The 16,866-nt window shown below is 46.2% G+C and overlaps 1 protein-coding gene across 1 annotated transcript in view; it reads right to left on the reverse strand.

The window, feature by feature from the left end:
* ATRIP (ATR interacting protein) overlaps positions 1-16,866 on the reverse strand; it is a 69,632-nt gene that overhangs the window by 18,617 nt on the left and 34,149 nt on the right. The window contains exons 8-10 of the mRNA XM_069736925.1: positions 11,071-11,197; positions 9,105-9,737; positions 7,634-7,776 (exon numbers count right to left, since the gene is read on the reverse strand). Of these exons, the coding sequence (XP_069593026.1) occupies positions 7,634-7,776; positions 9,105-9,737; positions 11,071-11,197 (903 nt within the window). The remainder of the gene's footprint in view (positions 1-7,633; positions 7,777-9,104; positions 9,738-11,070; positions 11,198-16,866) is intronic.

Below are 16,866 nucleotides of genomic sequence, written 5' to 3' on the forward strand. Positions count from 1 at the left end.
TCTCCTTCGCCTCATTGGGGGACACAGACCGTGGGACGTCCCAAAGCAGTCCCTGGGTGGGAACAACATCAGATCAGGCCCTGTGTAACCGCTACTTACAAGTGCGCCACCGCGGCCTGCAGAGACAGCCTGCCCAGACTCACGTCTGCGGAAGTCTGGGAATTATAGTACTTCAAGGATGCATGCGGACTGGACGAACCCGCAAAGCTGACAGACGTGCTTTGCCGACGCCTGGTGCCTAGAACCCAAGAAACCTCGATCGATCGAGTGGAGTGAAAATAGGCTGGCGTCTAACACGGAAGGACTTCTGGATGTGTAAAGAATCCACTAGGCTAACATGGCCGAATAAACAGCTAAGCCCTTAATGAAAACGTCAGGAAGCCCAAATGAAGTGTCCATCCTCTGGAAGGACGCCGCCCTCGACACGTACGTACTCAGGGCACTCACATTGTCCAGGGTATGGGGAACCCATTCTGTTTTATGGACTGGAGCCGAAAGAGAAAAGGAAAGAACGATGCTCTCATACCAGTGGAAGTACGATACCACCTTGGTAACAAGGGACGGCCCGAGGACAACCTTGCCTTGATGGTAATAAGGAAAAAAGGTCTGAAGGAATAAAGCGGCCAGCTCCGAAGACTCATCTCAATGACATGATCGCAGAGAAAAAGGAGGGGGGGACCTCGCAGGATAGTAAAGTGTATCCAGATCAGAAAGAGTCTACTGTAAGGCTAAGTGCACACGCTGCGGATTCCATTGCGGAATTTTCCGCAGCGGATTTGCAAAATCCGCAGTGAAAAACTGCTGCGGTTTTTACTGCGGATTTACCGCGGTTTCCTCTGTGGGTTTTCACCTGCAGATTTCTATTGGAGCAGGGGCAAACCCGCAGCGGAATCCGCAGAAAAAAATTGACATGCTGCGGAAAATAAACCGCTGCTTTCCGCGCGTTTTTTCCGCAGCATGTGCACTGCGGATTTTATTTCCCATTGCTTTACATGGTACTGTAAATGCATGGGAAACTGCTGCGGATCCGCAGCTGCGGAAACGCTGCGGATCTGTAGTAAATCCGCAGCGTGTGCACACACCCTAAGGCTATGTTCACACCTTGCGTCGGGTCCCTGCGGGTTCTCCCGCAGCGGATTTGATAAATCTGCAGGGCAAAACAACTGCGGTTCTCCCTGCAGATTTATCGCGGTTTGTTCCGCGTTTTCCGCTGCGGGTTTCCGCCTATACTATTGATGCTGCATATGCAGCAATATGCAGCATCAATAGTAATGTTAAAAATAATAAAAATTGGTTATACTCACCCTCTGATGTCCGGAGCTCCTGGGCGCTGCACCCGGCGGTCCGGTTCCAAAGATGCTGTGGGAGAAGGACCCTTTGTGACGTCACGGTCATGTGACCGCGACGTCACCGCAGGTCCTGGTCGCACAGCAACTCTGACCGGACGGCCGCGTGCAGCGCCCAGGAGCTCCGGACATCAGAGGGTGAGTATAATCAGATTTTTTATTTTTTAACCCCAAATATGGTTCCCAGGGCCTGGAGGAGAGTCTCCTCTCCTCCACCCCGGGTACCACCCGCACATTATCCGCTTACTTCCCGCAACGTGGGCACAGCCCCATGCGGGAAGTAAGCGGTTCAATGTATTCCTATGGGTGCAGAATCGCAGCGATTCTGCACAAAGAAGTGACATGCTGCGGGTTGTAAACCGCTGCGTTCCCGCGCGGTTTTTCCCGCAGCATGTGCACAGCGGTTTGCGGTTTCCATAGGGTTTACATGTTACTGTAAACGCTATGGAAACTGCTGCGGACCCGCAGCATCAAAATCGCGGCGGTTCCGCGGTAAAAACCGCTAAGTGTGAATATAGCCTAAGACTCCCAGAACTATTAAAGACCCAAAGTGTAACGATATACGATAGGGAGAAACCACATGTGAAAACTCTTTGTGAGAAAGTCCCTACTTGCAGTTTTGTTGCAATAAGGAGAACCTAAGGCTATGTGCACATGATGCGGATTTGCTGCGGATCCGCAGCGCATTTTTCTGCGCAGAAACACTGCAGATCCGCACTGTGATTTACAGTACAATGTAAATCAATGGGTAAAAGAAAAAAAAAAAAAGTCTTGCAGATGGTGCGGAAAAATTAGTGCGGAATTGCTGCGGATTTAAAAAAAAGTGCATGTCACTTCTTTTGTGCGGATCTGCAGCGTTTCTGCACCCCTCCATGATAGAAATCCGCAGTGGCAAAAACTGCAGAAAATCCGCACAAAATCCACGGCAAATCTGCATAAAAACCGCGGCAAATCTGCAGCTGCGGATTCTGTCATGAGATGCGGATTTTGTGCAGAAAATTCTGCACATTTCCTACGTGTGCACATAGCCTAACACCTGGCTTGGACAGCGCGGATATCCCAGGATCACTGGGGCCTTCCTGCTTCCTAAAGACCCTCGGAACTAGTGGAAGAGGCGTGATGGAGCTGGTATCACAGAAGAACCAGATCATGCACTGCAATGGCTTTTGGATCTCGAGGCCGAACCATGAACTCGAGTACATTGGCGTTCAATCTGGACGCCATCCGATCTACATATGAAGTGCTCCAGTGAAGGCAGAAATGTTGGAAGACTTCCGGATGAAATTCCCACTCACATGAGGAGAGACCCTGTCGGCTGAGGAAAACTGCCGCCCAGAGTTCTACTCCTGGGATGAGTAGTGCCGAGATCACCGAATGATAGATCTCGGCCCATCAGAGAGTGTGAGGTACCTAGGTCAAGGTGCCTGACCGCGGGTACCTGCTAGATGATAGACGTATGGCACCGCTTTATTTGGATGGGGAGACCTGCCAGAAGGCATTGGGCCTGCTGTAGGAGCAGAGGTACTGTTGGGATGCCCAGAAAACTGATCGGGAGACTGGATTCCCGAGATAACCAGAGGCTTTGAGCAGTGTGGTGACGCTCCGTAGTCACGAGTAACTATTGAACTGGGAGAAAGCATCTTTCTCATCCGGGGGGAGATCCTAAGAGACTACCCTCTGGAAACCGGTTTGCCCTGCAGAAAACAAGCGGAGCGAAGGGAACTGCCTCCATTGCTATTATTCTTCCTAGGGATCATCAAAGCAGAATGGATGGAATGAGGGCAGGTACGGACTGGGCTGAAATTCAGCCGTCCTGAGAACCCGCTTCTTTTAATGATGTAGCAGAGAAGATAGCCCATGACCAGGCAGGCCATTCTGGCCTGGAATGAGGGGTTGAGTGACCAAGAGCGGGGGTTCCCTGTTGAAGGACCACGGATAACCAACCCTCTGGAGGTGGCCAGGATCATCCTTAAAAAGGATATCTGCTGGGCTAGAAATGAGGAAGAACTGTCTAAGCCTATCCGCCAGCCCAGGTGGAGAAGGGTATCGTAAGGTATATATAGACGGACTCAGCGCAATCCTGGAAGAACGGCTGGAAGTCGACCAGATTGGGTGCGTGGCGATCCTGCCCTGAGTGCCAGAGGGACATGACAGCCGCCATGATAATGGGGAACGCTCTGGAAGCAGTAGCAAAGCCGAAGGGCAAGGTCGTGACTTGTGAAGGTAAGCATCCCGAATGTCGATGGATGTCAGAAAACTCCACCTTTTCCCATTGAAGTGATGGTCGAGTGGAGGAACTCCATCCAAAGGAGGAGGACCTTTTCGAAGCTTGTTAGAAGTTAGAGGTCCAGGATCAGTCTTACTTTTCGGTCCCCTTTTTTGGAACCAAGATCCCTTAGATCTAGACTGTCCTGGACAACCCTTCCACTGTTGGTTGGATCTATAGGAAGCCTGCGATCCTTTGTTCCTGCGTGGGGAACACCCCCAACTTCTCACCGAATAAGCGACCACTGTGTACGGGAGGGATGTCAGAGGTTTATTTATTTATTTTTTTACACGGAGTATGCTTCTGTTCTCTAATCCATCAAGCCCTTCTGAATGAAATGGCATTCCCTGCAGACAGCGTGGTACAACTAGCCGCATTCGAAGAGGCATGCACCACAAAGTCTCCCGCTCAAGAGATTTGATTGACCAGCTGTACTGTCTCCAGAGAAAGACAACTGTTCTGAATCAAACAAATATAGACCAACACTGGAACCATCAGTAACAAAAGCTACATAGACCAAACACCCTGTGGAGAGGTCTATAGCACATTTACATAGGACACTCCTATGCATTGTGGACACTACTCCAATTTTTTTAGTTATTGTGAATCAAAGTAGCCAAGGTCTCCGGCCAGGAGACTATTGCTCTGGCAACCCGTGCCGGGCTAAGGAAAGGTAGAGTGCTGAACTCGAGGCTGCAAGATGGAACGAGTCAGATTGTCTGACCGTCCGTGGTATCTTTAAAAGATGATCCATCGGGCAGGGATACTGGTAGGTATACTGCAGGAGTTAAGCTGTCAGGTAGCAAAGTGCGCAGCTGCGTCCAGCAGGTGAGGAAAGAAAAACATCTCTTGAGTTACTGCCGTCATTGAACGTGCAGAGATAAAAGGATGAACCCTCAATCAACCATCCTCTTAACAGGGAGGTTGAGAGGATAAGTCCGCCTCCTCGCATCCTCCGCTAAATAGTGGTGATGCAGAGGGGGACTGCTCGGACATCAAGAGGAGGGCATCTGTACATCCATGGAGTTCAAGTCCCCGGGTGGACCGGGTTGGCATTAGGCCCGGCTGTAGAAGAGAATACGTGGAGACGACACTCCATGTGCTCATTTGATGATGGTGTGAGGAGATCGGTGTCCTTTGAAGGACCTGTCGCCCTTAAAAACAATTAAACCAGGCATGGCATCTGGTGTCGCTGTGTTTGCATATTGCAGAAAAGAAGGATACCGTGCTTGAAGAGGCTTCTGTTTCTAGAGCAAGACCATTTGTGATTGCTTATGGTGGGGCTGGAACCCTGGACTCCCATGCTGTACAAACACCAGTGTTTTCCACTGCGCTACCATGGTGCTGGCCAGTGAATCGCTTATCCGAATAACTAAAGCAATTGTTACCATTTACCTCTCGTGTCTCCCCTTTTCCTCATAGTTTGTAAGCTTGCGAGCAGGGCCCTCATTCCTCCTGGTATCTGTTTTGAACTGTATTTCTGTTATGCTGTAATTTCTGTTATGCTGTAATGTCTATTGTCTGTACAAGTCCCCTCTATAATTTGTAAAGCGCTGCGGAATATGTTGGCGCTATATAAATAAAAATTATTATTATTATTATTATTATTATTATCCGGACGCTCGCTGTCCAGGAAATGGCAAATGCACTACCAAGAAGGAGTTTATCTCCATTTGGAGAAAAACCTGCGTGATCTAGAGCAGAACCGTAGCCCTTGTCAATCTACAGAGATTGGTTGATGGCCTAAATAGGCGAATCCAGCTTGTGCTGAGGCTTTGGAGAGTCCAGATCCACGGTCACCTCCGATTCAGATGCGTAGTCTAGTTCTCAGCAAATCATTGGTGAGGGAGATCAAGAAATGAAGCTCCCATTTTCTAGACGCCGGTACGTTTCTAGAATACTTGTGGCCCTTGCTAGCCGACGGCCCCCGTGTAGGAGAGGATCCATGTGCGAGCACTCCGAACCACAGCGGGTTCACATATAGGAGAGGATCCATGTGCGAGCACTCCGAACCACAGCGGGTTCACATATACAATCTCTTGGTCAGAGAAGCCATGGATTGCGGCAGAGACGAAGCCCACTTAGAGGAACTAGGTACCCCGGGAAAAAACTGGGATCGGTGGCGGCAGAGGGCTCCTGCGCTCATTTGAACTAGGTACTCTGGGAATGGTGACCGGCTTCGGGCTGGTTATGTGCCTTTCAGACCAGGGTATGCTGGTCATGTACACATTTAAGACCAGGGAATGCTGGTCATGTACCTTTAACACCAGTGAATACTGGAAATGTGCCTTGAAGACCAGGGAGTGCTGGTCATGTACATTTAAGACCAGGGAATGCTGGTCATGTACCTTCAAGACCAGGGAGTGCTGGTCATGTGTGTTTAAGACCAGGGATTGCTGGTCGAGAGCCTTTAAGACTAGCTTTAGGACCAGGAAATGCTGGGCATAGCGTTTTTGCTGATCGAGGGCCTTTAAGACTAGCTTTAGGACCAGGGAATACTGGACATAGCGTTTATGCTGGTCGTGTGCCTTCAAGACCAGCGTGAGGACCAGGGAATACTGGACATAGTTTTCCAATCCATTATCCCCCTCTGTATGCTGCCGGAGGAGGCGGCCTACATAAACCCGAAACCGGGGGCTAAATTTTTGGTTCCGAGCGGGAATAAACAACCCGTCGCTGCAAAAAAGGAAAGGGGGAAAAACCGCAGGTTGCGCAGAGCCCTCCAGCCACTAGAATCCCGGCACTTACCTAGGAATCTGCCGCAAGGCAGAGTATGCAGCTCTGTTCAGCAGGTCAGGGAAGTTAGAAGAAGAGATCCACTGCTGTCGCTGCTGTTTGGACAGTGCAGGGATAAAGAGAAAACCTCAATCCATCGTCCCTTTAGCAGGGAGGTGGAGAGGTACCGTCCGCCTCCTTGTACCATCCGCTTTCAACAGTGGTGGTGCAGTGGGGGCTGCTCGGACGCCACGAGATAGGCCTCTGTACATCCAAAGGGAACAGGGCTGAATGTCCGGCATTAGGCCTGGCTGCGGAAGAGGGTACGTGGAGGCGACACTCCATGTGCTCGTCCGTTCAGGGTGTGGGGAGATCGGTGCCCTTGAAGGGACCAGTCGCCCCTAAGAATCAGCTCAGGCGTGGCACGTCGCAGGAGAAAATACGGAGAGGCGACACTCTCCGTGCTCGACTGTTGATGGTTCAGGGAGATCGGAGCCTTGAAAGGATCCATTGCCCCTTTGTCCGTTGTAAAAGGTAAAAATCTAAAAATTTAAAAGATAAAAATAAAATAATAAAGAGTTTTGGGTCTGAATAGCAGACCCGTCCGTGTGCCTCCTACGGAAACTAAGCAAGAACTGGTTAGCTGAGAGCCAGCAGGAGGTGTATACTGCAGGGGAGGAGAGAACTTTCTGTGTATCACTTAGTGTCAGCCTCCTAGTGGCAGCAGCAGCATACACCCACTGGCTGTGTCCCCCAATGAGGCGAAGGAGAAAAGAAGAGACCGTATGAAGTCTGACAAATTTACACCAGAAACTGGTGTAAATTATAGTAAAAACTTATACCAGCCCTGGGGAATACAGCAAGACATATGCCAAGTTTACCAAGAAGTTCTAGTGTGTCTCTTACTAAATTAGGCACATCTTACTCTAGTATGCTTTTTAATTAGGGCCAGTGTTAAAAAAAAAAAAAAAAAAAAGTCTCAAAGATCCAAAAAGTGTCATGAGCCGCTGATCTTAAGTCACTGGCTGTAGCAGTGATGTGTGCCGTCAATGTGACAATCAAATATAACACACTGGACTGGAGTAATGGTGGAGAACCAGTGCTGGACCCAGGGAGGGTGAGTACTATCTGAGTTTGTTATTTTACATAGGTACAACTGTTTGGGAACCATTTGTGTAAAATTGGAAAACAAATGACACCATTGCATAAGTGATAGGATCTATAATGGAATTGTATTACTTGATTTGAAGTTACATTTTTGTCTTGCATGGTGGGTTTTTTTTCCAAAGCATAAAGGATCACTGACCTGATCCCGAACACAAGAGACCAGCTAGCCTCTCATCATCTGCAACAAGCGCCAACAACCGGACAGTCTTGAGAACCAGAGAGAGAGAAGAATCTGGAGATAAACATTGAAGCAGCACAGGAGAGCTGAGCAATCCCTGAAACCTAAGGGCAAATGGTTAGAGCATAATCAGCACAGGAAAAAGTATTAAAGTAACTAAGGCTGGGTTCCCACTGCATTAATGGGAACGCGCTAACGGACAGCGTTGCACGACGAAATTAACGCTGTGCAACGTGTCCGTTAGCGCGCCCATTCACGGCAATGGGAACGCGCAGCACTAGCGCGTGCCATGTTCGGCACGCGCTAGCGACGCGTCGGTGTTTCCTGGCGCGCCGCGGACGCTGCTTGCAGCGTCCGAGGCGCGCCCGCGGTCCGTTTCCCGCTCTCGCAGATCGGGGATCTGCGAGAGCGGGGACGTTACCGCGACCCTGGGACGCGGCCCCATTAAAAACATTGCGTTAGCGCAACCCGCTAGCGCTAAACGGATTGCACTAACGCAATGTGACCCTAGTCTAACAGTATTTTAACAATCATTTTAGAACCAAAAATGTCTTAAAGGCGGTATTCCAAGTTAGGGCATTTATGACGTATATTGTTCATCCTGCGCATTCTGTAATTCTGTAAATAAGCCCCGATGTAACCTGAAAGATGAGAAAAAGAGGTTAGATTATACTCACCCAGGGGAGGTCCCGCTCCGGTTCTGGTCCAATGGGCGTCGTGGTCCAGGGCCTCCCATCTTCATACGATGACGTCCTCTTCTTGTCTTCACGCTGCGGCTCCGGCGTACTTTGTCTGCCCTGTTGAGGGCTGTGCAAAGTACTGCAGTGCGCAGGTGCTGGGCCTCTCTGACCTTTCCCGACGCCTGCGCACTGCAGTACTTTGCTCTGCCCTCAACAGGGCAGACAAAGTACGCCGGAGCCGCAGCGTGAAGACAAGAAGAGGACGTCATTGTAAGAAGATGGGAGGTGCCGGACCGGGACACCCATCGGATCGGACCGCCCGCGTGACTATAATCTAACCTATTTTTCTCATCTTTCACGTTACATCGAGGGATTATCTACAGCATTCTGTAATGCTGTAGATAAGCCCCTGATGCTGGTGGGCTTGGCTCATCTTCGATTTTGGGGGTGACAGGTTCCCTTAAAAAAAAAAAAAAATGCCCCAACAAAAATACTACTGGCAAGGCTGAGATGGTTTAGTGAATCCTGCATTGAGCAGGGGGGTTGGCCATGAAGACCCTGGAGGTCCCTTCCAACTCTACCATTCTTCAATTCTAAGGGTTGAGGAGGTTGAATATAATGTTGACAGACCAACTCATCTTCCACTCTCTAATTCCAAAAAATGAGGAATTTAAACTTCACAGTTTTCTAAAAAAAAAAAAAAAAAAATGTAATAATAATAATTAAAATAAAAATAATGATGGATAGATTACCTGGTCAACTGCTCATTAGATGAATTTTCTGCCAATTTCACCAGTACGCGGAGCGCCAGCTCTCGGATAATTTCTCTCTTATAGGTGACAACAGTAGATGACAAGAGCAGTACTATTATGTTAAATAAAGGATGCAGCATCCGTTCATTTACTGGATCTCCATTTGTAAGAGGCTCGGCTTCTGATGGGGTCATTCCTGCTGCACTTTTCTGCAGCAAAGTCTGTACAACGTCCAGGCTAGAAAACACCAGATGATACAAGATCTCAAGTGAGGCCAGCGCAGGTTCTGTATACCTTGAAATGGCGTCCTCTGCATTGGCCGTCGTGTGGCTGTCAGTGGCCGAGATGGACTGACTATCGGGTGAACCGATGTCTGATTTCTCCAGAGATTGCAGGGCCTGGTAGTACGCAGTAATGTGATACTCCATGAGAGGCAGGATATGCAGAGCACCTGTAAGCCGACACATTTTGCTGAGATGTCCTTTTCCATTTTGGCACGGTGAATCTCTTTTTTCTGTTCCTTCATCATCCAAGGCAATTGAATTGAGTCCAGAAATTGCCAGTTTCTGACAGTCTTTAAGGGCTGCAGATTGTGATGGAACTGTAACGCTGGGACTTAATGTGCCTGCAGTGCTTAGTAACACAGGATTACAGTTATGACACCGTCAAAAGCAAATACAATGATATACAGAGGTGTCCTGCTTTTACCTTTCCTTAACGGGGCTGTCCCAAAATCATTTATCACACATGCATACGATAGATAAAAAGAAAATAAATGATGGATGGGGACAAGTATTGCAGTCCCCTGTGTGAAACAGTACTGTGCATGAATGACCTCCACTATTCACGGCGTATGGGGCGATGGTTAAACATGTGCACTACTGCTCCCCACTGTCCATACATTGATAGCGTCCTGCGATTAAGTGGTTAAAGATTATCCCATAAAAATAGTTTAAAGTAAATAATTTGTCAAAATATCAATTAAATGCAATATTTGTTAAAAAGTATATGTCTTTTACTATGTTACTATTAAACAAACATTTTAAACTAAAAGTAAATAATTCCAATTCTGTATGTTTTCTCTTAAAGGGGATCTGTCAGCAGGTTTTTGCTATGTAATCCGAAGACAGCAGGAGACAGAGGCTGAAACACAGAATTTAGGGATGTGTCACTTGTCAAAGTGCAGTGCTTTAGTTTACTAACTGTGAAGAATTTATCACTAAGAGACTAAGATTGCAGAACTACATGAGTCCGGCAACGCAACCTCCTGTGATAAGCAGCTCACTGTCTATAGACATTATATATGCATAGCCTGGTCACAGCGGAGGCAGCTTTAAACTTTATCCTAAATCTAAAAGCTCTGATTGTGGCAGGACAGCTGCACCCAGAAATCAAAGTGGTACATCATTGGAAACCGGGTCTCTGTCCCTACATTATGCTGCTCTCCGGTTGCAAAAACCTGCTCACAGATTCCCTTTAACCCCTTTCCGACATCGGGCATAATAGTACGCTGATGTCGGACACCCTCCCTTTGATGTGGGCTCCAGCAGTGAGCCCAAATCTTTCCCGGTACATGTCAGCTGTTTTGAACAGCTGACATGTGCCCGGAAGAGCCGCGGGTGGAATGACAGCGGCATTTAAAATGCGCTTTCTGCAATCGTGCTGGATTTCAGTCCATCGGTGACCTCTGTCATGTGATCGTGGGTCACCAATGGGTCTCCTGCAGACCTCTATGGTTGTCATTGCCAGATTGCTATGAGCACCACCCGGTAGTTGGCGCTCATACCAAGTGAGCGCCAGCTACCGGGAAAATAAAGTTAAAAATAAAAAAGTTATGGCTCTGGGAAGGAGGGGAGCAAAAAACGAAAATAACTCCGGTCATGAAGGGGTTAAAGAGTCTCGTAGGAACAAAGCACCCACATATTCTCTTCCTACAATAGGCAATATAGCCCTGATTTTTGCTCACTTGCTTGATTGGGCTCTCTGTATAGAAGGTACTGTCATTCCGCACGGGTTACTGTGGAGAAGGTGGTATAGACCAGGAGGACCAAAGGGCTCTGATTGTTGCATTAAAGTACTCAGCAAGACAGAACCTAAGGAAAAAAAACAAACAAAAAAAAACATTAAAATATGGAATGAATTTTACAGTCTAGCTTTTTACAGTTTTGACAGTTATTCCTTAAAAGGGTACTCCAGGAAGATAAAAACATTTTAGCACTGTGCCTGGTCTCAAACTATAAAGATGAGATGCCCAGTGCAGTTCTATCAGCTGAAGACTGGCTTATAGATTAAATGGAGCACTTCTTCAGATAACCCTGCTGGTCCGAGGGGAGCCGATCACTTACACAGGATATCAGTTTCAGAAGTAATAGGTTACTGCTCTTTCCTCTACACCTGCCATAGTTTGGCTATATCATGGCAATAGCTACTAAATGGGGTTTTAACCCCTTAGTGACAGCCAATACGTCTTTTAACTGACCTGAGATATAAGAGTATAGCCTCCCCATACAGGTAACAATCCAGCAGCTGTCGGCTGTACACTATAGCTGACAACTTGCTGTATCAGCCATGATCAATGTTGGCACAGTCCATAACCATTTAGATGCTGCAGTCAATAGTGACTACATCATTATAAATGGTAAACAGAGTGTGAGGGCTTCCTCTTTATCCCAATTGGTGCCCTCAGATCATGATTGTGTGGTCCTGATGTTTGCCATGGTAATTCACGACCAAAGAGCGGCCTTAGAGTCTGCCGGCTGTTGTAACCTGTTCAGAAGTTACCGGCATTTAGGTGGTAAAAATACACATTTTCATTTGTCATGCCACTTTGCATTAATTTCTGTAAAGCACCTGAAGGGTTAATAAACTATCTAAAAGCAGTTTTCAATATGTCAGAGGGTGCTGTTTTTAAAATGGTATCACGTTTGGGGGTTTCCCAATATATGAGACCCCTAAAGTCACTTCAAACATGGATAGTTCCCTAAAAAAATAAATGTAAATTTCCTTGAAAAAATGAAAAATTGCTGCTACATTTTTAAACCTCCTAAAATACTAACAAAATAAAATAACATTTTACAAATGGTGCTGATGTAAAGCCGACATGAGGGAAATGCTATTTATTAATGGTTTGCTTGGTATAACTTTCTGGATTAAAGGGATAATCATTCAAAGTTTGAAAATTGCTAATATTTTAACATTTTTCTCAAATTTTTGATATTTTTTTTATAAAGAAACACAAAACATTGACCTAAATTTACCATTATCATAAAGTATAATGTGTCACGAAAAAACAAACTCAAAATCACTGGGATTTGTTGAAGCATTGCAGAGTTATTGCCACATAAAGTGACACTGGTCAGATTTCAAAAATTTGGCTCCGTCACTAAGGGGTTAAAGATGCAGATGTTCAACTTAATGCATCCATCAGTTAAAGCTCTGTCCTGTGCCCACTCGTTTTACCAATCCTTGACCCCATCCATAAAATGGGAATGGAAGGAGGGGAATTTCACAATACACCTCCTTCAGCCTCTTCTATAATACCATCTTAGTGCAGTGGAGACAGTGGAATACTGAATATGGTCACATGCACTTCCATTTACAGCCATTACGTGACCAGTACCAAAGGCTACCCAAGAGAGGGAGACTGGCTTTACTAATAAAGGAATGAGACACCACTTCTAAAAATGGGCACATTAATAAAATCAATATGTGCCACAGGATTACCGCGACAGAGAAGGGCTACTAGACCGCAATGTCTGATTTCACGTACTCCTGCACTGATTAGAAGCACTTCCCCTTCATATTAAATAATGCAGGTTTCTGCTAGCAGTGCAAGGGTAAAATGGTTCAGCTTAGAGTCTTTGAAGCTTTCCTGCTTGGATGATCTCAGCTCTTCAGTGTTGGCCACTCTGCTCTACATTATATACTCATCTCAGAGATCTGAATTGCCAGCGTTAACCTTGTACTGCCTGGGATGGGGTGGAGGTGTCAGTTTTTGGTAGAGGCATTTGGAGTGTTGATCTGCGATTGTCCCTTAGTATTTCTTCTGTGTGCAAATTTCTTTCGCTCTCTAATTTGGTTTACCTCCCTTTTATTCCCGGTGTTCCTCTCTGTTGTCTGAGTGCATATTTTTATAAGACATGATCAGGCCGGCACAGGTCTCTGGAGTTATCTTGGCCCACTCCTCCATGCAGATCTTCTCCAAGTTATCTAGGTTCTTTGGGTGTCTCATGTGGACTTTAATCTTGAGCTCCTTCCACAAGTTTTCAATTGGGTTAAGGTCAGGAGACTGACTAGGCCACTGCAACACCTTGATTTTTTGCCTCTTGAACCAGGCCTTGATTTTCTTGGCTGTGCGCTTTGAGTCGTTGTCTTGTTGGAAGATGAAATGACGACCCATCTTAAGATCCTTGATGGAGGAGCGGAGGTTCTTGGCCAAAATCTCCAGGTAGGTCGTGCTATCCATCTTCCCATGGATGCAGACCAGATGGCCAGGCCCCTTGGCTGAGAAACAGCCCCACAGCATGATGCTGCCACCACCATGCTTGACTGTAGGGATGGTATTCTTGGGGTCGTATGCAGTGCCATCCAGTCTCCAAACGTCACGTGTGTGGTTGGCACCAAAATTCTCGATCTTGGTCTCATCAGACCAGATAACCTTGAACCAGTCAGTCTCAGAGTCCTCCAAGTGATCATGAGCAAACTGTAGACGAGCCTTGACATGACGCTTTGAAAGTAAAGGTACCTTACGGGCTCGTCTGGAACGGAGACCATTGCGGTGGAGTACGTTACTTATGGTATTGACTGAAACCAATGTCCCCACTGTCATGAGATCTTCCCGGAGCTCCTTCCTTGTTGTCCTTGGGTTAGCCTTGACTCTTCGGACAAGCCTGGCCTCGGCACGGGAGGAAACTTTCAAAGGCTGTCCAGGCCGTGGAAGGCTAACAGTAGTTCCATAAGCCTTCCACTTTCGGATGATGCTCCCAACAGTGGAGACAGGTAGGCCCAACTCCTTGGAAAGGGTTTTGTACCCCTTGCCAGCCTTGTGACCCTCCACGATCTTGTCTCTGATGGCCTTGGAATGCTCCTTTGTCTTTCCCATGTTGACCATGTATGAGTGCTGTTCACAAGTTTGGGGAGGGTCTTAAATAGTCAGAAAAGGCTGGAAAAAGAGATAATTAATCCAAACATGTGAAACTCATTGTTCTTTGTGCCTGAACTACTTCTTAATACTTTAGGGGAACCAAACAGAATTCTGGTGGGTTGAGGGGTTGAATAATAAATGACCCTCTGAAACGACTTTTCACAATTAAAAAAAAAAAAAATAAACAAAGAAATAACATTTTTTTTTGCTGCAGTGCATTTCACACTTCCAGGCTAATCTACAGTCCAAATGTCACAATGCCAAGTTAATTCCAAATGTGTAAACCTGCTAAATCTGCAGGGGGTTGAATACTACTTGTAGGCACTGTGTGTGTATATATATATATATATATATATATATATATATATATATATATACATATATATATATATATATATATATATATATATATATATATATATATATATATATATATACACATACATATATATATACACACACAATCCAAAAGTAATGATAATCAATACTAAACACAATGAATATAGTCAAAAAATAAATTTATTTTTCTTCATAGTCTCCTAACAAGTCTATACATTTAGTCCATCTCTTTTCTAAACTTAGAATTCCCTTCGAAAAAAATTCTTGATCTTGACCCTCAAAAAAATCCCCAACAGCGGTTATCACGTCGCTATTGTCGTCAAATTTCTTGCCCTGGAGGTGTTCCTTGAGCCGAGGAAAGAGAAAGAAGTCACTGGGGGCTAGATCTGGTGAATAGGGGGGGTGTTCCACCAGTTCAAAGCCCGCTTCTTGAATGGTAGCCATGGCAACAGCAGCTTTGTGAGCCGGCGCGTTATCTTGGTGAAACAACACTCCAGCCCGCAGTTTGCCGCGCCTTTTCTCCTTGATAGCCTCCCGCAATCTTCTTATTTGTTCTGCGTAGTAGGAGCCCGTAATAGTGGCTCCCTTCTCCAAATAGTCCACCATAATAATTCCTTCAGCGTCCCAAAAAACGGACGCCATAACCTTCCCTGCTGAGCTTGACACTCTGAATTTCTTCGGCGTCGGTTCGTCGGCTCGTTTCCATGTCATCGATTGTTGTTTAGTTTCGGGATCAAAGTGGTGGATCCAGGTCTCGTCCATGGTCAAAAAACGTGACAAAAAATTTTCCTTGTCTGCTTGGAACTTTTCGAGATTTGCTATTGAAATGTCAACTCGTTTCTTCTTTTGTTCGTTGGTTAACATTTTTGGCACCCAACACGCGGAGACCTTTCTCATATGCAATTCTTTTGCAAGGATTCTTTGAATACTGCCATATGAGATCCCTGTGACCTCAGCTACATGCCTGAGTCACTCTTCGATCTGCCAATACAACTTCTTCAACTTTTTTCACGTTTTCTTCATTGAGGGACGTGGATGGGCATCCTTCACGATGTTCATTTTCCGTCGATGTTCTTCCCAGCTTAAATTCCTTGGCCCAGCGTGCAACTGTGGAATATGGAGGAGAAGAGTCCCCCAATGTTTCCACCAAGTCGCTGTGTATGTCTTTGGTAGCCATTTTTTTCAAGCAGAGGTATTTGATGACAGCTCTGAGCTCGTTTTTTTCCATTTTGATGTTCACTCCTCGGCAGTTCATATTCAAATGAATGTAGCTCCCGGGATCGTGGTCTATTTAAGTAATTTTTTTTTCCTGGACTAGTGGGTACCTAAGAGAGAAGAAAACATTTTATTTTAATTTATGTGTGCAATAGAAATAACCGATTATCATTACTTTTGGATCGATATATATATATATATATATATATATATATATATCTACATATCTATCTATAGATCTATCTGTCTAATAGATAGATATATTATCTATCTATCTATCCACACACACACACACACGAATACTCCCCACTTCCCTGGGTGGGGGAGGTGGACAGATATAGGGCTGATTCAGGAGGTCAGTAAGTTACATGGCCCCGGCCTCTTAACCATCAGAAGTAATTCGGGGAGCAGGGATAGCTAGGTACAGTGAAGACAACCCTGGTATTCCAACAACAGAGTTGTGACAGTATGCATCTTAAATCCATTTCTTAATTTTAACTATAAATAATTTAAATGGTCAGGCATTGTAAACGGGTGTTTCATTTAAAAGTTATCCCTCTATTCACAGGGGAAGTACTTTCCAATCACTGGGATCTGACTGCCAAGTCCCCCAATGAAGAAGCACAGATACATCATGCACACTGCCTCTCCGTTCCTTCTAAATAGAGCCCCAAAGATTGCAGAGTGTGGCGCTCCTATTAGAATGAATGGAGCAGCAAGTGCATATGATCCGCCTACGCTCCATTCAGCTGTGGCTCTTCAGAGCTCCGGTTCTCGGGATCAGTGGAGGCCTAAGCAGTTAAGAGCCATATCCCATGATGGTTGACATATGCCGCCGCCGTGGCATTGTCTATCTGGATTCGGATAGGTAGACCCCTGAGAATTCTTTCCCAGTGACGAAGGGAGAGAAAGATGGCCCGAATCTCAAGGACGTTGATTGGCAGAGAAGACTCCTGCGCCGACCAACGACCCTGAACAGTCAGGTGGCGAAACAACGCACCCCAGCCTAGCAGGCTGGCGTCTGTCGTCACCACCTGTCAGTGAACTGGAAGGAAGGACCTGCCC

This window comes from Ranitomeya imitator, chromosome 8 (assembly GCF_032444005.1).
Source record: "Ranitomeya imitator isolate aRanImi1 chromosome 8, aRanImi1.pri, whole genome shotgun sequence".
Lineage (NCBI taxonomy): Eukaryota > Metazoa > Chordata > Amphibia > Anura > Dendrobatidae > Ranitomeya > Ranitomeya imitator.